This window comes from Amblyraja radiata, chromosome 12 (assembly GCF_010909765.2).
Source record: "Amblyraja radiata isolate CabotCenter1 chromosome 12, sAmbRad1.1.pri, whole genome shotgun sequence".
Taxonomy (NCBI): domain Eukaryota; kingdom Metazoa; phylum Chordata; class Chondrichthyes; order Rajiformes; family Rajidae; genus Amblyraja; species Amblyraja radiata.
Window position 1 is genome coordinate 53010979 of NC_045967.1, and position 26272 is coordinate 53037250.

At 49.3% G+C, this 26272-nt stretch overlaps 1 protein-coding gene across 1 annotated transcript in view; it reads left to right on the forward strand.

Moving 5' to 3' along the window:
• LOC116979220 (angiomotin-like) overlaps positions 1–26272 on the forward strand; it is a 75375-nt gene that overhangs the window by 21083 nt on the left and 28020 nt on the right. Inside the window, exons 2-4 of the mRNA XM_033030793.1 lie at positions 15189–16115; positions 24733–25021; positions 26120–26264. Of these exons, the coding sequence (XP_032886684.1) occupies positions 15235–16115; positions 24733–25021; positions 26120–26264 (1315 nt within the window). The 5' untranslated portion in view covers positions 15189–15234. The remainder of the gene's footprint in view (positions 1–15188; positions 16116–24732; positions 25022–26119; positions 26265–26272) is intronic.

The window sequence follows — 26272 nt, forward strand, 5'->3', positions numbered from 1 at the left end:
CCAATTGCCAATTAGCTTGCAAACCTGTACGTCTTTGGAGCATGGGAGGAAACCGGAGCACCCGGAGAAAGGTCACGGGGAGAACGTGCAAACTCCATACAGACAGCACCCGTGGTCAGGATCGAACCCAGGTCTCTGGCGCTGTGAGGCAGTAACTCTACTGCTGAGCCACCGTGCCACATAAGAATGGTGTGAAGCATTTTGAGTGCAGGTTTTTGTAGCACAAAGAAGCCCTTTGTAAGGGGCAGGAAGTGTATGTGGCACCCTCTCAAATTACCCACCTACCTGCTGATAGTCTAGTGGTTAGCATAGGCGCGGAAGCAGGCCCTTTGGCCCAACGGGACTGTGCCGACCACAATCACCAAGTACACTCGTGCTATCCTACACACTAGGGACAATCTTTACAGAGGCCAAAGGAATGTCTATGTGTAGGAAGAAAATGCAGATGCTGGTTTAAAGAGTTGAGTATAGGAGCAAAGAGGTCCCCCTACAGTTGTACATGGCCCTCGTGAGACCACATTTGTAGTATTATGTGCAGTTTTGGTCTCCAAACGTGAGGAAGGATATTCTTGCTATTGAGGGAGTGCAGCGTAGGTTCACCAGGCTAATTCCCGGGATGGCGGGACTGTCATATCTTGATAGATTGGAGTGGCTGGGGAGTCCGGAACCAAGGGCCATAGTTTAAGATGAAGGGGTAGGCCATTTAGAATGGAGATGAGGAAAAACTTTTTCACACAGAGAGTTGTGAGTCTGTGGAATTCTCTGCCTCAGAGGGTGGTGGAGGCTGGGTCTCTGGATGCTTTCAAGAGAGAGTTAGATAGAGCTCTTAGGGATAGCGGAGTCAGGGATATGGAGAGAAGGCAAGAACGGGGTACTGATTGTGGATGATCAGCCATGATCACATTGAATGGCGGTGCTGGCTCGAATGGCCTACTCCTGCACCGATTGTCTATTGTCTAAATCGAAGATAGACAGAATGCTGGATAGAGTAACTCGGCGGGCCAGGCGGCATCTCTGGAGAGAAGGAATGAGTGACATCTACACCCCAAAACGCCACCCAATCCTTCTCTCCAGAGATGCTGCCAGACCCGCTGAGTTATAGCCCAGTCCCACTGTACGAGTTCTTTCAAAGAGTTCTCCCGAGTTTGCCCTGATTCGATAATGGCCACTCGTCGGTACTCGGGGCTCTCGTGGACATTTTTCAACGTGTCGAAAAATCTTCACGAGTCTTCCCGAGCTTACCTGCCATTAGCGAGTCTTCCCGAGTACCTGCCGTTAGCGTTACGAGCCGCTAAGAGACGTCCCCGAGCTCCGACCTACCCGCTATGTTCATTCTACGTGCTTATCACGAGTTTGATTTTTTTTTAAACTCGGGAGAGCTCTTGAATTAACTTTTACCGTGGGACAGGGCTATTACTCCAGCCTTGTGTGTCTATGGAAGGAATGTCTGTGGTCAGGTGCAGAGCAGGGGAATAGGAATGATACAGCTAGCGTGGCGCTGATAGAGCAGAGAGGGTTTATTACTCACCTGTGTGTCTGGCTCTGATGAGGAGAATGAAAACAGACTGGGACGTGGCAAGGTGTGGCTGAGAGAGAGAGAGAGAGCTAGAGAAAGAGTAATGGACAATACTTGCCATGACCATCACTTTTGGTACAGATATTGTTGTCTGTTCCTGTGCTTTACTGTTCTTTAAGAAAAACAGAATCAGTTTGAAGAAGGGTCTCGGTCCAAAATGTCGCCTATTCCTTTTCTCCGGATCTGCTGCCTGACCCGCTGAGTCACTCCAGCATTTGGTGTGTGCTGGAGTAACTCAGTATGGCAGGCAGCGTCGCTGGAGAGAAGGAATGGGTGACGTTTTGGGTCGAGACCGTTCTTCAGTATAGTGTTGTATTCAATAGTGCCTTATTTCTCGTATGCAACTGCAAAGTGAATTTAATTTTGCATATATTACAGACGCGGGCGACAACATTATTGGCGCCATTATCCAAAGTGTGGTTGGCCCGCGCGCACGATGTACGGGAGCGGTTCCTGCGAACCAACGTCGTCCCTCTCCTCGCCCGACCATCCTTTTGTCCCGGGTGGGGGGGCACCTCCTACAGCCGACTTAGAAGACGCTGGAGGCGTTACCCCGGCTCGCCCTCCTCACTCCTCACGTCCACCGTCTCCAGCGGCTGCCTCTCGGTTACGCCGACCGACGGGCCTTCGGGCAGGTTCCCACCGAAGGGCCTGTTCTTGTGCTGCACTGTTCTATATGTGGAGGCAGGAACTGCAGGTGCTGGTTGAAACCGAAGATAGACACAAAGAGGGAACACAAATACACAAAGTAACTCAGAGGGACAGGCAGCATCTCTGGAGAGAAGGAACGGGAGACGTTTCGGGCAAAGATCCTACAGCGAGCAAGATAGATCACTTGACGAAAAAGACGTAGTACGGTCATGGGCAGATTCATGGGTAATTTACGGCCCCATTTCTGTAACCGGCTTCCGTCTCCGCACCAAAGATCCCGCAGCAGAGCAAAGATACTAGTGCGGAGACGGGAGCCGGTTACGGAAACATCCTCGTAAAAATAAAGCGTTCTTTGGGAAAATTCTTCTCCTTGTTTTCAGAATTATAATTTATTAACACAAACTGTTCCCCCGTAACGTTGATTACACTGCGAGTCGGGTCGGGTCGGGTTACTGTAATGGATGAAAATAAGGCCCACGTTCCGCTCCGTTGTGTATTACACGTCAGCCCATTGCATTTAGAAGGAGTGGTCTATCTTGCTCCGCTATAGGATCTTTGGTTTCAGGTCTGAAGAAGGGTCTCGACGCGAATCGCCACCCATTCCTTCTCTCCAGAGATGCTGCCTGTCCCGCTGAGTTACTCCAGCGTTTTGTCATATCTTCTCTACCATTGGCTGCTCATGCATTGAAGCCATTGCATCCTCCACACTAGTCGCATTTCTCCAACACTATTTCCTACTTTCACTTCAGTATTGGCATCTGCCCTTAATTTCTTGCCTGCAAGAGCCTTAGCTTGCCATTTCTTTCCTGTTTTAAATATTCTTGAAGATTTTTTTTAAGGTTGTTTTTACTAGTTACCCCGAGTTCCCATCGTGAGCAAAAATGGTTTATGCTCTTAATATTAATTTTAAGTAATACATTGAAACGGCAATTGAATACCTATCCTCTGGGACTATCATCTGCTTAATTTGGGACTGGACAGTCTGGCTTGTGAGTAAGTTGTCTGGAAATTTAAAAAATGTGAACTAACCCTCAAAAAGGCCGGCCTTCAAAATGGATGCCATTTATTGTTGCTTCCTTCTGTTTCAGTTTCAGTTCAGTTTGACATGGGAGGTACAGTGTGGTAACAGGCCCTTCTGCCCACTGAGTACGCACTGACCAGTGGTCCACCCGCTCACACTAGTTCTACCTTATCCCACATCTGCATCCAACACAGCACGGTGGCACAGCGCCAGAGGCCCGGGTTCGATTCTGAGCTCGGATGCTGTCTGTGTGGAGTGTGCATGTTCTCCCTTGTCAGAAGGTGGTGAATCTGTGGAATTCTTTGCCATAGACGGCTGTGGAGACCATGATCATATTGAATGGCGGTGCAGGCTCGAAGGGCCGAATGGCCTACTCCTGCACCTAATTTCTATGTTTCTAAATCATTATTAGTTCATTTCAGTTGAATGTCACGTGTATCAAGGTACAGTGAAAAGCTTTTGTTGCGTGCTAACCAGTCAGCGGAAAGACTTTGGTTACAATCAATCCATTTACAGTAAGCGGAGGTTGATTAGTAAGAGTGTCGAAGGTTATGGGGAGAAGGCAGGAGAATGGGGTTGAGAGGGAAAGATAGATCAACCATGATTGAATGGAAGGGTAGACGTGATGGGCTGAATGGCCTAATTCTACTCTCATTCCTTATGACTCGATGGGCCGAATGGCCTAATTCTACTTGTGTCTTATGAATATTAATCAATTCACATTCAGAATTGGACGGCTCAAGATTAGGGATGATGTATTACCACTCTAGACACCGCAGGGTGGCAACAAGGGAGCAGAGATAGAGTTACTGCCTCACAGCGCCAGAGACCCAGGTTTGGTTTCCTCCTACACTCCAAAGACATCCAGGTTTGTAGTTTAATTGGCTTGGTAAAGTTGTAAATTGTCGCTAGTGGGTTTCGGATAGTTTTAGTGCCCGGGGATCGCTGGTCGGCACGGACCCAGTGGGCCGAAGGGCCAGGCAGCACCCCTGGAGACCATGTAGAGGTGTCGTTTCACATAGGGACCCTTCCTCATAATGGTCGCGACCAGAAACGTCACCTATCCATCGATGTTCTCCAGGGATGCTACCTGACCCGCTGAGTTAATCCAGCAGAGAGACACAGAATGCTGGAGAGAAGGAATGGGTGACGTTTCGGGGTCGAGAGCCGCCTTCAGACTGAGTTACTCCAGCATGTTGTGTAATTTTCTAGTGAGCTCGAGTTTGGATGTGTTAATGCAGGCATTAATGCGGAGTCTTTGCCCGGGCTAATCTAATCTTGGGTTAAAAGTGCACATTATGTGATGTTCCTAGCTGAACAAGTGTAAATGCTTTGAAGGGGAATTACAGGTGCTATTGTTTAAAGATTATCTCAGCTATTTGTGTGATCTCATTCCTTTGCTATGTCTTTGATCCTTTGCTGGTGTTATTTACATAAGGCTGGAGTATGCAACAGGCCATTGGAGGAGGTTCAACCTGTTAGCTTGTGGAATTTCTTTAAACATTTATGGTAGCCATAAAGGCAAGAATATCTGGCAAACCTTTTGTCTTTTCATCGCTTGCCTTTAAATCAACCATTATCCATCATCGAAGATGGACACAAAATGCTGGAGTGACTCAGCGGGACAGGCCGCAGCAGCTCTGGGGAAGAAGCAATGGGTGACATTTTGGGTCAAGACTCTTCTTCAGGCTAAAGGGCCTGTCACACTAGTATACGATTGCATGCGTTTGGCACTACCAAATGGAAGCGGAGTTCACACGAAGTTCGCGCGTGACGTCATTTGTGTCATACTTACCAATCATCTGGGCAGGAGGCGGGCCGACTGAATTTGGGCGTCGCATGGCGTCGGGCAGTGACGTCATCACGCAACGCCACGCCGGGCGGTGACTTCATCACGCAACGCCACGCTGGGCGGTGATGTCATCGCGCAAAGCCACTCGCTAGGCGTACGCTGTCAAGACGTACGTTGTCAAGACGCTGCGTACGACCGCAATGCGCCTTCGTGCCGACAGGCCGTTGGCGCGCGAAGATTTCAGACACTGTCAGATTTTCGGAGCCCCGCGCGATGTAGGGACCAGCCTCGCACAACTCCGCGCTTCTAAGTGGGACCGGCCCCGCGCGGCCAAATGTGGTGCCTCAAGCGACCACATTTGGTCGCGCCAAACGCACACAATCGCATGCAAGTGGGACAGGCCTTTAAGAGTCAGGGGGAGAGGGAAATGAGAGGTATGGAAAGGTTCAAAATAAATCCGAGCCGGCACCAAGGAAAGATGGAGCCCACAATGGTCCACTGTTGGCTGTGGAAGAGGTGATAGTGGAGGGATACGAACAGTAGAACTAGCAGGATGACGATGATGGGGGAGGGACAGAGAGAGAGGGAATGCAAGGGATAGAGAAAGGAATCTCCATACTGCCGGGGTTGAACCTCACCGAGGATCTAACATCTGAAGGACCGGTGGAAAGAAGGGTCCCGACCTGAAACGTCACCTCACCATTATGTCCAAAGATGCAGCCTGACCCGCTGAGTTACTCCAACATTTTGTGTCTATAATCGCCCATCAACCCCTTCACCCCCTCACCTGAATCCACCCATCACTTGCCTGGCTTTGTCCTGCTCCCATCTCCCTTCCAGCTCCCCCCTCCCCCCTCAATACAATTAGTTTGTAGAAAGGTCCCTATCCAAAATCTCACCCATCCAGGCTTTCCAGAGACATAAAATGCAGGAGCAACTCAGCGGGACAGGCAGCATGTACCTGAAGAAGGGTCTCGACCCGAAATGTCACCCATTCCTTCTCTCCAGAGATGCTGCCTGTCCAGCTTAATTACCCCAGTACTTTTTGTATTTTTTTTGTAACCCGGCATTTGCAGTTCCTTGTCACCGAGAGTCATACAGCACGGAAACAGGCCCTTCGGCCCAACTTGCCCATGTCGCCCCACATGCCCCATCTACACTAGTCCCACCTACCAGTGTTTGGCCCATATCCTTTTAAACCTATTCTTGTACCTGTCTAAATCTATATTACTAAAAGTCTGATCTAGACCGCTTCCTGTTGTTCTGTATATTGAGTTTAGAAAAAACACTGCCACTTACGGTTGTGATTTTTGGCCAATTTACTCAGAGTCCCCCTCCGCTGCGCAGGACAAGAGGATTTTTCCCATCGATCAAAAATAAAAGAGTTATTAGTGTTTAAAAAATGTTGAGATTCTCTTCCCCCTTCCAGGGGGAGGGTGTCTAAAGGGAGCGGGGGGGGGGGGGGGGGTTAAAATAAAAACATTAAACAGACAAATCAGCCTCACCAGAAGTAAAGGTTTGCTATGAGGGCGGCATGGTGGCACAGAGGTAGAGTTGCTGCCTCACAGCACCAGAGACCTGGGTTCGATCCCGACCTCAGGTGCGGAGTTTGTGCGGAGTTTGCACATTCTCCCTGTGACCACGTGGATTTTCTCCGAGATCTTTGGTTTCCTCCCACACTCCAAAGACGTACAGGTTTGTGTGTTAATTGGCTTGGTATAAATATAAAATTGTCCCTAGTGTGTGTGTGTGTTAGTGTGGGGATCGCTGGTCGATGCGGACATGGTGGGCCGAAGGGCCTGTTTTCGCATTGTACCTCTAAACTAAACTAACGAGCAGAAAGACATCAGCGTACTCATTGAAGGATGAATTCCCTGGAGTGAAACTTGAAACCTTAAACTTCCTCACACAAAGAATACCACCAACCACGCTATTGAATGACTTTATTTTAAAAATAATGCCTTTGAGAAGGGAATATTATTACCTGGGAACTTGGGGAATGGGAGCATGCTAATTAATTTTTCTGGATCTTGGCAATGAAATGCCTCGAAAGAAATCTGCTGCTGCACAAGATTCGAATGGATGTTTGTCAGTGAATTTGTGTTTTTGATCAGAGATTCACAATTGGGGTAAAGTGATGAGTGAAAGGCACCTTTGGGGCTGCTTTTATGTCTGAGGGTAGCAGGCAGCTGATATTTACTGTCTTTAGACTTTAGAGATACTGCGCGGAAACAGGCCCTTCGGCCCACCGGGTACATGCTGACCAGCGATCACCATCCAACTCACACATGGGTCACTTTACAATTTTAATGAAGCCGATTAACCTGCAAACCCGTACGTCTTTGAGTGTGGGAGGTAACCGGAGCACCCGGAGAAAACCCACGCAGGTCACGGGGAGAACGTACAAACTCCCTATGGACAGCACCCGTAGTCAGGATTGAACCCGGGTCTCTGGCACTGTGAGACAGTAGCTCTACCGCTGCGCCACCGTGTCGGCCCTGGTCACTGTTGCGTTCTACGCTTAAGCATCTGCAAAGAGTCATAGATAGGGTAGACAGTCAGAAGCTTTTTGCCAGAGTGGAAATGTCAAAGAATGGGGGGCAGAGCTTTAAGGTGAGAGGGACAAAGTTCAAAGGACAATAGACAATAGGTGCAGGAGTAGGCCGTTCGGCCCTTCAAGCCAGCACTGCCATTCAATGTGATCATGGCTGATCATCCCCAATCAGTACCCCGTTCCTGCCTTCTCCCCATATCCCCTGAATCTGCTATTTTTAAGAGCCCTATCTAGCTCTCTCTTGAAAGCATCCAGAGAACCGGCCTCCACCGCCCTCTGAGGCAGAGAATTCCACAGACTCGCCACTCTCTGTGAGAAAAAGGGTTTCCTCGTCTCCGTTCTAAATGGCTTACTCCTTATTCTTAAACTGTGGCCGCTGGTTCTGGACTCCCCCAACACCGGGAACATGTTTCCTGCCTCTAGTGTGTCCAAGCCCTTAACAATCTTAAGGAGACAAGGCAACGTCTCCTTCAGAAACTTTGGACAGGTACATGGATAGGACAGGTTTAGAGGGATATGGGCCAAACGTGGGCAGGTGGCACTAGTGCCGATGGGGCATGTTGGGCTGAAGGGACTGTTTCCACGCTGTATCACTCTCTGTGAATGACACGGATAGACGATGTTTTGGGTTGGGACTCTTCCTCAGACTCAGTCCGGGTCTGAAGAAGGGTCCTGACCTGAGATGTCACCTGTCCATGTTCTCCAGAAGTGCCGCTGCCAGACCCGCTGAGTTACTCCAGCACTTTATGTTTTTGCTCAAGATTCCAGCATCTGCCCCCAAATCCAATAGCACTCTGTAGAATAGCCCTGCATATCTGAAGGTGACATCTCTTAATCTTTGAGATAATAATGTGGCTTTCACAGTTAACCCTCTTAAGTATTTCACCATTGTTGCAGAGTATTAGTGCTAAGTTCATGTATAATAAAAGCAAATTGAACTAATTTAATAATTGAATAGCACTCATCTAATCCACTGAAGAAGTACTTTGTGCAACAATAAAGCAAAATTTGGTTCAAACCCCTGATGTTGGAACATGCACACAAATACTTCAAAAGAGTAAGCCAAGGTAACATTCCATGAGGTGATAGACACAAAATGCTGGGGTAACTCAGCGGGACAGGCAACATCTCTGGAGAGAAGGGATGGGTGACGTTTTGATCGAGACCCTTCTGATTGTGAGTCAGTGTAGAGGGAAATTAGGGTAAGGTGTGAAAAGGGCAGATCAAAACAGACAACCATCAAGGAAATATAAAGGGTAGACAAAAATGCTGGAGAAACTCAGCGGGTGAGGCAGCATCTATGGGGCAAAGGAATAGGTGACGTTTCGGGTCGAGACCCGACTTCAGACGGATGTGGGGGTGGGGCGGGAAGAAGAAAGGAAGAGGCAGAGGGAGTGGGCTGTGGGAGAGCTGGGAAGGGGAGGGGAAGGAGGGAGACAGCAGCGACTATCTGAAATTGGAGAAGTCAATGTTCATACCGCAGGGGTGTTAACTACCCAAGCGAAATATGAGGTGCTGCTCCTCCAATTTACGGTGGGACTCACTCTGGCCATGGAGGAGGCCCAGGATCATCAGATCATTACCTGCTTCAATCTGCCGTTTTCACACCTTGCCCATCCATATTTCTAGATTCCCTCTCAGTCTGAAGAAACATAGAAAATAGGTGCAGGAGTAGGCCATTTGGCCCTTCGAGCCTTCGAGCCATTCAATATGATCATGGCTGATCATCCAACTAAGTATCCTGTTCCTGCCTTCTCTCCATGCCCCCTGATCCCTTTAGCCACAAGGGCCACATCTAACTCCCTCTTAAATATAGCAAGAAGGGTCTCGACTTGAAACGTCACCTATTCCTTCTCTCCAGAGATGCTGCCCGTCCCGCTGAGTTACTCCAGCATTTTGTGTCTGTCTTCGGTTTAAACCAGCATCTGCAGTTCCTTCCCACACATTCCATGTGTGGTCTTTGATTGGAATATTTCAAACTTAATTGAGATGAAAGGACTGCCAACTTTATTCCTGGCATTTTCCTTTGACATCAGCCTCAATGCGAGTTCTCTTTGAGGAATTATATGTGACAAACAAAAAATGGGTTTGAAAGATCATGTGAAACTCCTTGATATAATTGCAAGCAATTGTAAAGATATAAGATTAACAGGGCTTATATAAATTCCACCCTAATAGGTGGAACCACATACCACACAGTATAATCACCTGAGTATGTAGGACAATATTGTTGATTTATCTTTTCGCGGTAGCCAAACCACTTTTACACACTGCTTCATATTTGAATTGTGAAATGACACACGGGCCGTTCATGTGTCGGCTTGTTGTCATGGAAGTGATTATAGTCTTGCTCATGTCTGGGGGGTGTTGAGGAGCAGAGGGATCTAGGAGTACAGGTGCATGGTTCCATCAAGGTGGAGTCGCAGGTGGATAAGTTGGCCAAAAAGGCTTTTGGCACTTTGGCTTTCATCAGTCAGAGTATTGAGTATAGAAGTTGGCAGGTCATGTTGCAGTTGTGTAAGACGTCGGTGAGACCGCATTTAGAATATTGGGTTCAGTTCTGGGCACCGTGTTATAGGAAAAATGTTGTCAAGCTTGAAAGGGTTCAGAAAAGATTTACGAGCATGTTGCCAGGACTAGAGGGTGTGAGATATAGGGAGAGGTTGAGTAGGCTGGGTCTCTATTCTATGGAGCGCAGGAGGATGTATAAAATCATGATCAAAATCGTATGGCAATGAATTCCACAAATTCACCACCCTCTTCATACCGCTGTGTTGTAAGTTATCCAAGCAACTACTATCTACAGCATGTGTGACCCTTGGACTATCTTTGATCTGAAATTACTGGCTTTATCTTGCACTTAACCTTTTCCCCAGGATGGAAATGTCAAAGACTACTGGGAACACCAGCGTACTGGGAACACCAGCCCTGTGCTACAGTCTACCTCATGTGTGACCACTGGACTATCTTTAATCAGACTTTACTGGACTTTATAGAAACATAGAAACATAGAAAATAGGTGCAGGAGTAGGCCATTCGGCCCTTCGAGCCTGCACCGCCATTCAATATGATCATGGCTGATCATCCAACTCAGTATCCTGTACCTGCCTTCTCTCCATACCCCCTGATCCCTTTAGCCACAAGGGCCACATCTAACTCCCTCTTAAATATAGCCAATGAACTGGCCTCAACTACCTTCTGTGGCAGAGAATTCCAGAGATTCACCACTCTCTGTGTGAAAAATGTTTTCCTCATCTCAGTCCTAAAAGATTTCCCCTTTATCCTTAAACTGTGACTCCTTGTTCTGGACTTCCCCAACATCGGGAACAATCTTCCTGCATCTAGCCTGTCCAACCCCTTAAGAATTTTGTACGTTTCTATAAGATCCCCCCTCAATCTTCTAAATTCTAGCGAGTACAAACCGAGTCTATCCAGTCTTTCTTCATATGAAAGTCCTGACATCCCAGTAATCAGTCTGGTGAACCTTCTCTGTACTCCCTCTATGGCAAGAATGTCTTTCCTCAGATTAGGAGACCAAAACTGTACGCAATACTCCAGGTGTGGTCTCACCAAGACCCTGTACAACTGCAGTAGAACCTCCCTGCTCTTATACTCAAATCCTTTTGCTATGAATGCTAACATACCATTCGCCTTCTTCACTGCCTGCTGCACCTGCATGCCTGCTTTTAATGTTTTCTGCTTTTAATGACTGGTGTACCATGACACCCAGGTCTCGTTGCATCTCCCCCTTTCCTAATCGGCCACCATTCAGATAATAATCTACTTTCCTGTTTTTGCCACCAAAGTGGATAACCTCACATTTATCCACATTATACTGCATCTGCCATGCATTTGCCCACTCACCCAGCCTATCCAAGTCACCTTGCAGCCTCCTAGCATCCTCCTCACAGCTAACACTGCCCCCCAGCTTCGTGTCATCCGCAAACTTGGAGATGTTGCATTCAATTCCCTCGTCCAAGTCATTAATATATATCGTAAATAGCTGGGGTCCCAGAACTGAGCCTTGCGGTACCCCACTAGTCACTGCCTGCCCTATCTTGCACTAAACGTCATTCTATTTTATCCGTTATCTGTACACTGTGGGCGGCTTGAATGGAATCATGTATAGTCTTTCTGCTGAATGGATAGCACTCAACAAATAGTTTTTCACCGCACCTCCATACATGTGACAATAAACTAAACTAAACTAAACACAGACACAGTTCTGAGAAACTATATTCTACCTTCTAGGATTTTTCTCTTTGCTCTAACTGATGTACTTGAGTTTGGCTTGGTTATATTCATGTACAGCATTATCTGATTTGATTGGATAGCCTTCAAAACAAAAGCTTTTCACTGCTTCTCAGTCGGTGTGTGGGACAAGAATAAACCAATACTAATAGGCGTCTTGGTTGGGTGAGTAGGACAACATCAGAAGGAGAAGTGTGGGGAAAGATTTTTACACAGTCATAAGTGAAAGGAGTAGAATTAGGCCATTCGGCCCATCAAGTCTACTTTTTAGTTTGATTTAGTTTAGAGATACAGAGTGGAAACAGGTTCTTCGGCCCACCGAGCGCGTCGACCAGCGATCCCCGCACATTAACACTATCCTACGCTCACTAGGGACAATTATATACAACATTCTCCAAGCCAATTAACCTACAAACCAGTACGTCTTTGGAGTGTGGGAGGAAACAGAAGATCTCGGAGAAAACCCACGCTGTCACGGGGAGAACGTACAAACTCCATACAGACAGCGCCCGTAGTCGGGATTGAACCCGGGTCTCTGGCGCTGTGAGGCAGCAACTCTACCGCTGCGCTACTGCGCCACCGTGCCGCCCTGCCATTCAATCATGGCTGATCTATCTCTCCCTCCTAACCCCATTCTCCTGCCTTCTCCCCGTAACCCCTGACACCCGCACTAATCAAGAATCTATCAATCTCTGCCTTAAAAATATCCTCTGACTTGGCCTCCACAGCCGTCTGTGGCAAAGAATTCCACAGATTCACCTCCCTCTGACTAAAGAAATGTCTCCTCATCTCCTTCCTAAAAGAATGTCCTTTAATTATGAGGCTGTGACCTCTAGTCCTAGACTCTCCCACTAGGGGAAACATCCTCTCCACATCCACTCGATCCAAACCATTTCTCAATTCAGTATGTTTCAATGAGGTGCCAGGAATTCGTTGGTGGAGGCAGATACGATAGTGGTGTTTAAGAGTATTAGACAGGCACATTAATTTACAGGGGATGGAAGGCTATGGATCACATGCAGGCAGAGGAGATTGGTATTTCTTGGCATTGACATTGTGAGCTGAAGGGCCTGTTTCTGTGCTGTTCTATGGTCTACGCTGAAGCTTTTGCTGAGGCATGGTTTTGTGAATGTTTAGGGCCTGTCCCACTTGGCCGTCATTTACACGCCATTTACGCGACCTGGTAGCGTGGGACGGGCGCATGGAGTGGCGTGCAGGAGTGTGGAGTTGCGTGCGGTATCGCACAGCATCGCCAGGATTTCGACCTGTACGAAATATTCGAGCGCCACCGGCCTGTCGCGTAAATGACGGCCAGGTGGGACAGGGTGACGTTTCGTGTCGAGACCCTTCTTCAGACTGAAACATCTTCCATTCCTTCTCTCCAGAGATGCTGCCGGTCCCGCTGAGTTACTCCTGCATTTTGTGTCTATCTTCAATTTCAGATTCAGATTCAATCTTAATGGGGGGGGGGGGTGTGTGACTGGCAATCACCGAGGTGCAGAGTTAAGTAGTGTAACAGCCGCAGGGAAGAAGCTGTTCCTGGACCTGCTGGTCCGGCAACGGAGAGACCTGTAGCGCCTCCCGGATGGGAGGAGGGTAAACAGTCTATGGTTGGGGTGAGAGCAGTCCTTGACGATGCTGAGCGCCCTTCGCAGACATCGCTTGCTTTGGACAGACTCAATGGAGGGGAGTGAGGAACCGGTGATGCGTTGGGCAGTTTTCACCACCCTCTGCAGTGCTTTCCGGTCGGAGACAGAGCAGTTGCCGTACCATACTGTGATACAGTTGGTAAGGATGCTCTCGATGGTGCAGCGGTAGAAGTTCACCAGAATCTGAGGAGACAGATGGACCTTCTTTAGTCTCCTCAGGAAGAACCAGTATTTGCAGTTCCTTCCCACAGATTAATTTTGCTCTGCATCTTGCTACTTTTCATTCACCTCTTTTTTTGAATAGGGGCAGTAAATCTGCACTTTTTCCAATTGCTAGCACCACTCAAGGATCTGGAACATTTTAGAAAATCACCGTAAATATCATAAACTGAGTAAATAATCATAAACTGGGTATTCAAATGACGTCACGCGCTCCAGGCGGCTGTGCGGACACATGATGACACGCGCGACCGTCGCCCGTCGGTCACTACTGGCCTGTCGAGTAAATGACGGCCAAGTGGGACACGCCCTTTAGTGTCTTAAGTGTGATCTCGCTGATTCAAGGATTGATCATGAAGGCCTGGTTTGCCACGATGGTTCAGATCAGACATTCCCAGGTGCAATATTGTTCCCGGTTTTCCAAAGCGCATTGCAAATCAATAATTCTATTCTTTTGTCCAGGGCCAGTAAGATCATTGGAAACAAATCCTTTCATAGTGTGATACGGCGTGGAAACAGGCCATTCGGCCCAGCTTGCCCACACCGACCAACATGTCCCATCTACACTAGTCCCACCTGCCCGCATTTGTCTCCTATCCCTCTAAACCTGTCCTATCCATGTACCTGTCTCAATGTTTCTTAAACCTCGCAATAGTCCCTGCCTCAACTACCTCCTTCAGTATGTTGCCTATTTCCTTTGCTCCATAGATGCCGCCTCACCCGCTGAGTTTCACCAGCATTTTTGTCTACCTACCTCCTTCAACAGCTCGTTTCATACATCCACCACTCTTTGTGTGAAAAAGTTACCCCTCAGATTCCAATTAAATCTCTCCCTTCCCCCCCCCCCCCACCTTAAACCTATGTCCTCTGCGTCCACCCAATCTATTCCTCTCATGATCTTATACACATCTATAAGTTCACTCCTCATCCTCCTGCGCTCCAAGGAATGGAGTCCCAGCCTGCTCAACCTCTCCCTCTAGCTTGGACCCTCCAGTCCTGGTGACACCCACGCAGTGGTCCGCCTGCCTCTTGCTACCTTCAGATTGGGGCGGCAGGGGGCCGGGCATCCCTGCCTTACAGCGCCAGAGACCCGGGTTCGATCCTGACTCTGGGTGCTACCTGGACGGAGTTTGCCTGCTCTTCCCATGATGTGCGTGGGTTTTCTCCAGGTTCTCAGGTCTCCTCCCACATTCCAAAGACGTACTTTCCGGTTTTGTAGGTTAATTGGCTTTGGTGGGCTTGTAAATCACCCCTGGTTGCTGTGTAGGATAGTGCTAGTGTGCTGGTCGGCGCAGACTCGGAGGGCCGAAGGGCCTGTTTCTGTGCTGTATCTCTAAACTAAACTGAAACGGAAACTGAGACAATAAGCTAAATTGAACTGAATAGTTTAGTTTCAAACAAGTTTAAAATGTGACCAGGATGTGAAGCGACCCTGATCTCTAACTGTGCGATTCGTTCTTCTTCCCCTCCTGCAGACGAGACGGGCCTTGACGGACGTCCCCAGCGCCGAACAAGCTTGAGATGAGAAATTCGGAAGAAGGTGCCAGCGGGACAGTTTTGCAGCGATTGTTACAGGAGCAACTTCGTTATGGGAACCCCAGTGATAGTCGCAACCTGCTCGCTCTCCACCAGCAAGCCACGGTGAACGTCATCGCCTTCAACAGCAAGGGCTCGGTCATCAGCTCAGTCGATGGCATGACCCAAGATGAGCGGCAGATTGTCCCGCATTCCGCACGACAGGAGCCCCAGGGTCAGGAGCTACAGGTCGACAACGGCGCCATGGAGAAGCAGCTGCAGGTCCGCATCGGCGGGGGGCCGGCGCAGAACGCCGAGGAGCTGCCCACGTACGAGGAGGCCAAGGTGCAGTCGCAGTTCTTCAGGGGGCAGCAGCACACGGCGGCAGGCACCGCCTTCTTCGTCACCGGCATCAACAACCAGAAGATGAGGACGGAGGGGAGGTCCACGGTGCAGCGGGTGGGGGCGGCCAAGGTCCACCAGGACGACGGGCTGAAGGACCTGAAGCAGGGCCACGTCCGCTCGCTGAGCGAGCGCCTGATGCAACTCTCGCTGGCCACCAACGGCGTCAAGGCGCAGGCGGCGTCCATGGCCGGCGGCGGCGGCATCATCTCGCCGCAGCACGCCGGCGATTTCTACACTAGCGCCGCTCACGTCCTCCCTCAGATATCGGTGAAGGGGCTGGACCCTCGCGGACCCCCGCCCGACTACCCCTACAAAAGCACCCTCACCCTCGCGCCCAAGGCTCAGGACTGTGGCAATTACTACGGCGACTTCCGACTGGGAATGATGTCGGAGATTCTGAAGCCGGGCCACAATTTGCAGCATGTCCGGCTGGATGCTCCCGGTGTGAGATACCTGCCCCCTCCGGATTACGGTGCCATCAGGTAAACCAACGACACCCGTCCCACATCTATCATTCAGCAGATAGACGCAAAATGCTGGAGTAACTCAGCGGGACGGGCAGCATCACTGGGAGAGCAGGAATGGATGACGTCTCGACCCAGAACGTCACCCATTCCTTCTCTCCAGAGATGCTGCCTGTCCCGCTGAGTTACTCCGGCATTTTGTGTCCATCTTTGTTGTAAACCAGCATCTGCAGTTCCTTCCTAGGCGTTTCGCTGTGTGGTTTCGGAGTTTGCCAACACCGAAGTCTCAATGATTAAAAAATTATTCTGCGTTGTCACCTGTACCCGAGTCCAGTGGTCAAGAGGAGTTGAGTATAGGAGCAAAGAGGTCCTTCTGCCGTTGTACAGAGCCCTAGTGAGACCACACCTGGAGTATTGTGTGCAGTTTTGGTCCCCTAATTTGAGGAAGGACATTCTTGCTATTGGGGGAGTGCAGCGTAGGTTTACAAGGTTAATTCCCGGGATGGCGGGACTGTCACATGCTGAGAGAATGGGGCAGCTGGGCTTGTACACTCTGGAGCTTAGAAGGATGAGAGGGGATATTATTGAAACATATAAGATTATTACAGGTTTGGACACGCTAGAGGCAGGAAACATGTTCCCGATGTTGGGGGAGTCCAGAACCAGGGGCCACAGTTTACGAATAAGGGGTAAGCCATTTAGAACGGAGACGAGGGAACACCTTTTCTCACAGAGAGTGGTGAGTCTGTGGAATTCTCTGCCTCAGAGGGCGGTGGAGGTCGGTTCTCTGGATACTTTCAAGAGAGAGCATTTCTCAACAGCGCACGGTGGCGCAGCAGTAGAGTTGCTGCCTTACAGTGCTTGCAGCACCAGAGACCCGGGTTCGATCCTGACTACGGGTGCTGTCTGTACGGAGTTTGTACGTTCACCCTGTGACCGCGTGGGTTTTCTCCGAGATCATCGGTTTCCTCCCATTCGTTTCGGTTTTCGGATCTTCAGTTTCCTCCTTCCTAGGTAAATTGGTTTGGTAAATGTAAAAAATTGTCCTTAGTCTGTGTAGGATAGTGTTAATATGTGGGGATCACTGGTCGGCACGGACTTGGGGGGGCCGAATGGCCTGTTTCCGTGCTGTATCTCTAAACCAACCCAGTTGACCATTGCTTATAACAACAAGGAAATGCAGATGGTCACAAAAAGCTGGAGTAACTCGGGCAGCATCTCTGGGGAGAAGGAATGGGTGACATGCTGGTTTACCAAATAAAGGCACAAAATGCTGGAGTAACTCAGCGGGTCAGACAACATCCCTGGAGTGTGGCGTTTCATGTCAAGATCCTTTTTCCGACCGTTGTTCGAACCATTATTTGATTGGGAGTGTGGGCAGCAGAGGAGGTTGACCAGATGATGTGCGGGAATGAACTGCAAACACCAGCATCAGGAACTGAGTGACTCCAGCATTTTGTGTCTACCTTCGATGTAAGCCAGAATTCTCAAAACTGAGAATGCTGCCTTACACCGAAGGTAGACACAAAATGCTGGAGTCACTCAGCGGGTCAGGCAACATCTATGGAGAGAAGGAATAGGTGACGTTTCGGGTTTAAACCTTTCTTCAGACTGACACCGCGCTTCGGAGATGCTGACTGGCTCGCTGAGTTACTCCAGCATTTTGTGTCTATTCGACAACAGACAATAGGTGCAGGAGTAGGCCATTCGGCCCTTCGAGCCAGCACCGCCATTCAATGTGATCATGGCTGATCATCCCCAATCAGTACCCCGTTCCTGCCTTCTCCCCATATCCCTTGACTCCGCTATCTTTAAGAGCCCTATCTAGCTCTCTCTTGAAAGTATCCAGGGAACTGGCATCCACTGCCCTCTGAGGCAGAGAATTCCACAGACTCACAACTCTCTGTGAGAAAAAGACCAGAATGATGCCTGGTTTATGGGGCATTAGCCACAGGGAGAGGTTGGACAAACTTGGATTGTTTTCTCTGGAACTCCAGAGGTTGAGGGGAGACCTGATATACAATCATGAGAGGCATAGATCGGGCAGACTTTTTCTCAGGATGGAACTATCTAATACTAAAGGGCACAACTTTAAGATTAGAGGAGCAAAGCTTGAGGGAGATGTACAGGACAATTTTCTTCTCACAGAGGGGTGACTGAGTGCCTGGAACACAGTGCAAGGGGCAAGTATGGATAGGCACATGCCTCGAAACGTAGAAAGTAAGTGCAGGAGTAGGCCATTCGGCCCTTCGAGCCAGCACCGCCATTCAATATGATCATGGTTGATCATCCAAAATCAGTACCCCGCTCCTGCTTTGCTCCCTCATATCCCTTGATTCTGTTAGCCCCAAGAGCTCTATCTAACTCTCTCTTGAATATGCCCGGTGTATTCACCAGTTATGTCGGGAATGGATGTGGATTATGAGCAGGCAGATATGAGTTGGTCTTGGCAGCATGCTCAGCACCGACATTGTGGGCCGAAGGGCCTGTTCCTGTGCTGTACGGTACTGTTCTAGGTGGTATGATTGAGCTCTGCTCTACATTTAGAGGGAACTCCAGCTAAATCTTTTCACGTTTTTCACGCACAATTATTTGTGAAAGCCCCAGCTGCACTTCTCTTCCTTAATTTTCGACCAGTTGAGGAAGTATGCCGGAAAACGTTTCCACCTGCATCTCTCCTGGCCTTTATATTCCTCTCCTCATTCTCATCCTTTTGTCTCCATTTCATCTCGAGCCTTTGTCCACCCATTTACCAACTCACCTGCACCCACCTATCACTCACCAGGCATTGTCTCACCAGCGCCTCTCTTCCAGCTTTCTCCCCCCCCCCCCCCTCGCCTCCACAATCAGTCTGAAGAAGGGTCCCGACCTGAAATGTCACCTGTCCATTCCCTCCACAGAAGCTGCCTGACCTGCTGTGTTCCTCCAGCACTTTGTGCTTTGCTCCAGATGCCAGCATTTGCTGTTCCTTGTGTCACCATGGAAACTACCCTCAATTAGCTGCGACTAACGTGCCGACCTACTACGACTAAACCTACGAGTAAAAAAAGTATCGATTTTTTTCCATGGCGACCTTTTTTTACTCGTGGGCATTTTTCAGCATGTTGAAAAAAACGCCGCGACCTAGCTGAGGCCTCGTGTACGCGGAGACCACTCTCGAGCGTGAGGGAGAGTTACAAAGACCTCCTACGACCTCGTGTCGACCATCCGGCGAGTATGAGTCGAGGGCAAACTCGCCAGAACTGGGAGCAGGAGTGGGATAACGTGGAACTAGCGTGAAAGGGTTGAAAATGGCTGTCATTGTCTCAGTGGGCCGAAGGGCCTGCTTCCATGCTATATTTCTAATCTCAATGACAGTGGTGAGCCACTGCAGTTCTTCTTTAGATATCTTAGACTTTAGAGATACAGCGTGGAAACGGGCCCTTCGGCCCACCAAATCTGTACTGACCAGCGATCATAAAGGGGCTGTCCCACGTGGGTGACCTAATCCGCGAGTTCTGGCGAGTTTGCCCTCGACTCATACTCGCAGCATGGTCGACACGAGGTCGTAGGAGGTCTTTGTAACGCTCCTTCATGCTCGAGAGTAGTCTCCGTGTACACGAGGCCTCAGTTAGGTTGCGGCGTATTTTTCAATGTTGAAAAATTGAGTAAAAAAAGGTCGTCATGGAAAAAATCGATACTTTTTTTTACTCGTAGGTTTCGTCTAAGTAGGTCGTAGTAGGTCGGCATGTTAGTCGAAGGTAATTGAAGATAGTCTTCATCATAGTCGAAGGGAGGTCGAAGGAGGTCGTCTTCACTCTCCACTATTCGGTGTCCAATTTTCCCGAAGTTAGTCGAAGCTAGTCTTCAACATAGTCGAAGGAGGTCTTCAACGTCATTTTTTCAAACTCTCCTAAACTCTTCTAAACTCTCCAATTCGATCGCCCGAGTGGGACAGCCCCTTTATTTTCCAAGCGCTTTTTTACCTTGATCCTAGATTCTGGCATTCTCCCTATTTCCAATGTCAGGCTGACGCTCTGAATTTCTCCTGGGTCTCTCTCCATTATTTTAAACCGCGGATTGCATTTGCCACCTTCAAGCCTGTGGGAATGCATCTGCTCACAATGGAGCTCTGTAAGGCAAGTGCTAACACAGTCTCCTGAGTCACCACTTCTAAACGCTTGGCATGCAAGTCATCAGCTCCTGGTGTGTTACTGGCTTTCAGCAGCATTTCGTGAATATCATCTTTTATTCCGAATTGGAATGTTATTCAAAGACAGACTCACAGAATGCTGGAGCAACTCAGCGGGACAGGCGGATTCCCTGGAGGGAAGGAATGGTTGACTTTTTGGGTCGAGACCTTCTATCTGAACAAGGGTCTTGCCCCGAAATATCCCCCATTCCTTCTCTCCAGAGATGCCGCCTGTCCCGCTGAGTTACTCCAGCATTCTATGTCTATCTTTGAATAAACCAGCATTTGCAGTTCTTTCCTACACATAATGTTATTCAATGTGTTCTCGACTGAAGGCAGACATCCTAGTTCTATCCAGCACACACTGGGAACAAGTTACGATTTTATCCAAGCCAATTCGCCTATAGGTCTTTGGAATGTGGGAGGAAACCAGAGCACCCGGAGAAAACCCACGCAGGTCATGGGGAGAATGTACAGTCTTCGTACGGACAGCACCCAGAGTCAGGATCGAACCTGGGTCTGTGCGCTGTGAGGCAGCAACTCTACCGCTGCGCCACCGTGCTAATCATGGGCCTTGGATCTGGTGTTATCTTTACAAGCTTCACTTGTAAATTGCAGTTGGAATTAATTCCCCCTCTAAATCTCTGCCTCGCCATCTCCTCAAATCTTATCGTCACCCTCTATATCCAGAAATCAGTTTTTGCCTGGTTATACTTCGAAGGTAGAGAAGGCTTTCCGTACATTGGCCTTGGTCAGTCATGGTTTTGGCTATGGAAGTTGGGTTGCAAGGTTAGAGTTGCACAAGACGTTGGTGAGGCCGCATCTGGAGTATGTGCAATGCAGGAGGATGGATGATCTTATAGAGGAGCATAAAATCATGAAGGGAATAGACAGGGTGAATACACAGAGTCCTTTACCAGGGTAGGGGAGTCATGAACCAGACAACATGGGAAACACGGTGATGCAGCGATAGAGTTGCTGCCGTACAGCGCCAAAGACCCGGGTTCGCACCTGACCACGGGTGCTGTCTGTACGGAGTTTGTCCGTTCTCCCCGTGACCTGCGTGGGTTTTCTCCGAGATCTTTGGTTTCCTCCCACACTCCACAGGTTTGTACGTTAATTGGCTTGGTATAAATGTAAAACTCTCCCTAATGCGTGTAGGATGTTGTTCGTGTGCGGGGATCGCTGGTCGGCGCGGACTCACCGGGCCGAAGGACCCGTTTCTGTGCAGTATCTCTGAACTAACCTGAAACAAAATAGGTTTATGGTCAGAGCAGATGCATTTTCTTGACTCATAGACCAGAGAAGAGGACATCACTGGTCGCACATGAACAGGACAGCACCACAATGTATGAGCCAAACACGAAGCCATGGTCAACTCTTATCTGCCTGCACAGAATCCATCGCCCGTCCACTCCCTGCATATCCATGTGTCTATCCAGAAGCCCCTTAAATGCCACTATCGTACTGCCTCCACCACCACCCCTGGCAGCACGTTCCAGGCACCCACCTGTGTAGTTTACAAAAATAAATGAATAGGTAGTTGGATAGAAAGATGAACGAAGGATTAAAAAAAACACCTACCCCGCACATCTCCTTTAAACTTTGCCCCACTCACCTTGAAGCTAAGCCCTCTAGTATTCGATTTTTCCATCCTGGGGGGAAAAGGTTTTGACTGTCTATCCTATCAAATATCTCTCACAATTTAATAGACCCTCCCCTCATCCTCCAGCGTTCTAGAGAAACCAATCCAAGTCTGTCCGACCTCTCCCTGTAGATAATACCCGGGTCAGTCAGCATCTGTGGAGAACGTGGATGGGTGCCGTTTTGGGTGGGGACCCTTCTTCAGACTGATTGTAGTCGGGGGGAGAAATCTGCAAAAGGGGTGGGGGGGGGGGGGGGGGGCAAAACTAAGCCTGGCAAGTGATAGGTGGATACAGGTGATGGGGGGGGGGGGGGGTGGGGGGTGATTGGGAGATAGGTGGACAAAGCCTTGAGATGAAAAGGGTGATTAATGGGGGAAAAATTGTGTTAGTTACAGAGAGAAGTGTAAAGAGGGAGGGGTGTGGGGGGGGGGGGGGGCCGGGGTGCAGATTAGTAATAATAATAATAAATTTTATTTAATGGGCGCCTTTCAGACATCTCAAGGACACCTTACATAGTAATCGGAATAAAAACATATAATCGGAATATAACAAGTAATAAAGACGTCACAGAGACACAAATTAAAAACAGAATTCAATCCAAAAACAGAAAATCAAAAACACAGTGTGAAGTGGGTGAAATGGGTGGGCTTTAGACTTTGGAGATGTAGAGTGGAAACAGGCCCTTCGGCCCACCTAGTCCGCGCCAACCCGTGATCACCCCGTACACTAGCACTATTCTACACACGAGGGACAATTTATAGTTTACAGAAACCAAATTAACCTACAAACCTGCACGTCTTTGGAGTGTGGGGAGGGGGGGGGAACCGGAGCACCCGGAGAAAACCGACGCAGGTCAAGGGGAGAACGTACAAACTCTGAAATGTGTGGGAACCGCGCTGGGGAGAGGGCACGGGGAAGTGGTGGCGTGACTCCCGTCACTGGTATGTGTGAAGAGAGAACAACGGCAGTCACATTCATTAACTTGTTTTACTTGTCTGCGAGTATTGGGGGATTTCCATTATTGTGGCCACTATTTTCCAGTAAAGCAAGTCATTCTGAAATGTGAAGGGAACTGCAGACGCTGGTTTACCAAAGAGAGACACACAATGCCGGAGTAACTCAGCGGGTCAGGCAGCGTCTCTGGAGAGAAGGAACGGGTGACGTTTCGGGTCGGGACCCTTCGTCAGACTCTGCATGTTAGTGTAAAAAAAATTGAACTGCAGATGCTGGTTTATCCCAAAGATAGACACAAAGTGCCGGAGTTACTCGGCAGGTCAGGCAGCATCTCTGGAGAAAATGGATTGGCGACGTTTCGAGTCGGGATGGGTGACACTTCTTCAGATTGATTGTTGGTGGGGGGGGGTCGAGGAACTGGAAGCTAGAAAAGATCAAGACCCTGAAGAAGGGTCTCGACCCGAAATGACACACAAAAATGCTGGAGAAACTCAGCGGGTGCAGCAGCATCTATGGAGCGAAGGAAATAGGCGAAGTTTCGGGCCGAAACCCTTCTTTAGACTGATGGGGGGTGGGGGGGAGAAGGAAGGAAAAAGGGAGGAGGAGGAGCCCGAGGGCAGGGGGATGGGAGGAGACAGCTCGAGGGTTGAGGAAGGGGAGGAGACAGCAAGGGCTAGCAAAATTGGGAGAATTCAACGTTCATGCCACCGGACGCAGGCTACCCAGGCGGAATATGAGGTGCTGTTCCTCCAATTTACGGTGTTGCTCACTCTGGCAATGGAGGAGACCCAGGACAGAGAGGTCGGATTGGGAATGGGAGGGGGAGTTGAAGTGCTGAGCCACCGGGAGTTCAGGTAGGTTATTGCGGACTGAGCGGAGGTGTTCGGCGAAACGATCGCCCAACCTCCGCTAGTCTCCCCGATGTAATCTCGACCCGAAACGTCACCTATTCCTTCGCTCCATAGATGCTGCCTCACCCGCTGTGTTTCTCCAGCATTTGTGTCTACCTTCGATTTTCCAGCATCTGCAGTTCCTTCATAAACAGGACCCTCTACAGATGACCTCTGGATAATTAAAAATATCCATTGAAATGGCCTCCACCGCCGTCTGTGGCAATGAATTCCACGGATTCACCATGGCTGGGGTGTAAGCTACCCAAGTAACTACTATCTACCTCAATGGTCACCCTCGGACTATCTTTGATCGGACTTTGCTGGCTTAACTTTGCACTCAACGTTATTCCCTTCCCGTGTACCCGTACACTGTGAATGGCTCGATTGTAATCTTGTATTGTCTTTCCGCTGACAGGCGGCACGGTGGCGCAGCGGTAGAGCTGCTGCCTTACTGCGCCAGAGACCCGGGTTCGATCCCGACTACGGGCGCTGTCGGTACGAAGTTTGTACGTTCTCCCCGTGACCTGCGTGGGTTTTCTCCGAGATCTTCGGTTTCCTCCCACACTCCAAAGACGTGCGGGCTTGTAGGTTAATTGGCTTTGTATCAATGTAAATTGTCCCGAGTGTGTGTGGGATAGTGTTAATGTGCTGGGTCGGTGCGGACTCGGTGGGCCGAAGGGCCTGTTTCCGCACTGTATCTCTAAACTAAACTAAAATCTTTTCACTGTACCTCGGTACACGTGACAATAAACTGAACTGATGGAATATGAAAGGTAAGAAGGGTCTGATGAAGTGGCTCGACACAAAACGTCACCCATTCCTTCTCTCCAGGGATGCTGCCTGTCCCGCTGAGTTGCTCCAGCATTTTGTGTCTACCTTCGGTTTAAACCAGCATCTGCAGTTCCTTCCTGCACAAAGGGAGATGAGACATGCATGTTGATCGTGACGCGTCTGTATTCTTGTGTTAACAGGCAGAGTCAAGATGGGCAGCTATTCCAGCAGCACAGTTATCAGCACAGCCCTTCATCTTCGCAGGCATCCCTGGGGTCGTTGTCTGGGATGCAGTCGCAGGCTTTACCCATGGGCATCATGCCCCAGCCAGCGCCGCCCCCTGCCAACCACATGTACCAGACCTTCCCTGGAGACCCCCTGGCCATCGTGCTGCGGGCCCAGCAGATGGTGGAGATCCTCTCCGAAGAAAACCGAGCCCTTCGCCAGGAGCTGGAGGGCTATTACGACAAGGTGGCTAAGCTACAGAAGGTAAAACAAACAAAACAACCCTCGCATCCTCTCCACTGTCCTGAGTGAGGCCCAACACAAATTGGAGGAACAGCACCTCGTATTTGGCGGGTGTGAATATTGATTCACGCAGCAAGGTTTTTCACCCAGAGAGTGGTGAGTCTGTGGAATTCTCTGCCTCAGAGGGCGGTGGAGGCCGGCTCTCTGGATACTTTCAAGAGAGAGTTAGATAGGGCTCTTACAGATAGCGGAGTCAGGGGATATGGGGAGAAGGCAGGAACGGGGTACTGGTTGGGGATGATCAGCCATGATAAATTACAACGCATAGTTAACAAAGCATCCAAAATCATCAGCACTCCCCTTCCATCAATAGAATCACTCCATCACAAACGGTCTGTGTCAAGGGTGAAGAAAATCATCTCTGATCCCTCCCACCCAGCTCACCACATCTTCCACCTGCTGCCATCAGGAAGGCGCTACAGCTCACTGTCCGCCAAGACATCTCGATTTAAAAACAGTTTTTATCCACACGCAATCCGAATTCTGAACACACTATGATAACAGCACATATCCTCCCCATGCATGTATGATGTTGTATGATGTTGTGTTTTATGTTATGTTTGACGGGAATCAGCCTACCTTGTAACATCCTGTACTGAACCTGAATTCCACCAGCTTGACTGTGTGGTCATTAAATAATCTAATCTAATCTAATCACATTGAATGGCGGTGCTGGCTCGAAGGGCCGAATGGCCTACTCCTGCACCTATTGTCTATTGTCTGTTGTCTATTGACTACAAAGACGTACAGGTTTGTAGGTTAATTGGCTTGGTAAATGTATAAATTGTCCCTGGTGTGTGTAGGATAGTGTTAGTATGCGGGGTTCGCTGGTCGGCGTTGGGCCAAAGGGCCTGTTTCCACGCTGTTATCTCTAAGCTCAACTAAACTATACTAAATGACTGAATGGTGAAGTATTGTAATGGAAGTAACTTGTTGCTGTGTGGTTGCAGCTGCAGTAACATTTTGTTTCTGCCTGCACGCTTCAGAATGGTTTTGTGACGGGACTGGACGGGCCGGCCATAGAGAGCAGTTACTCAGAGACCCTTCCTCTTGTTGCAGCTGGAGATGGAGATTGAGCGAGTTTCGGAAGCCTACGAGAACCTGGCAAAGTCCTCTTCCAAGAAGGAGACTTTGGAGAGAGCCATGCGCAACAAGCTGGAAGGGGAGATCCGGAGGCTCCACGATTTCAATCGAGATCTCAGAGGTTAGGCA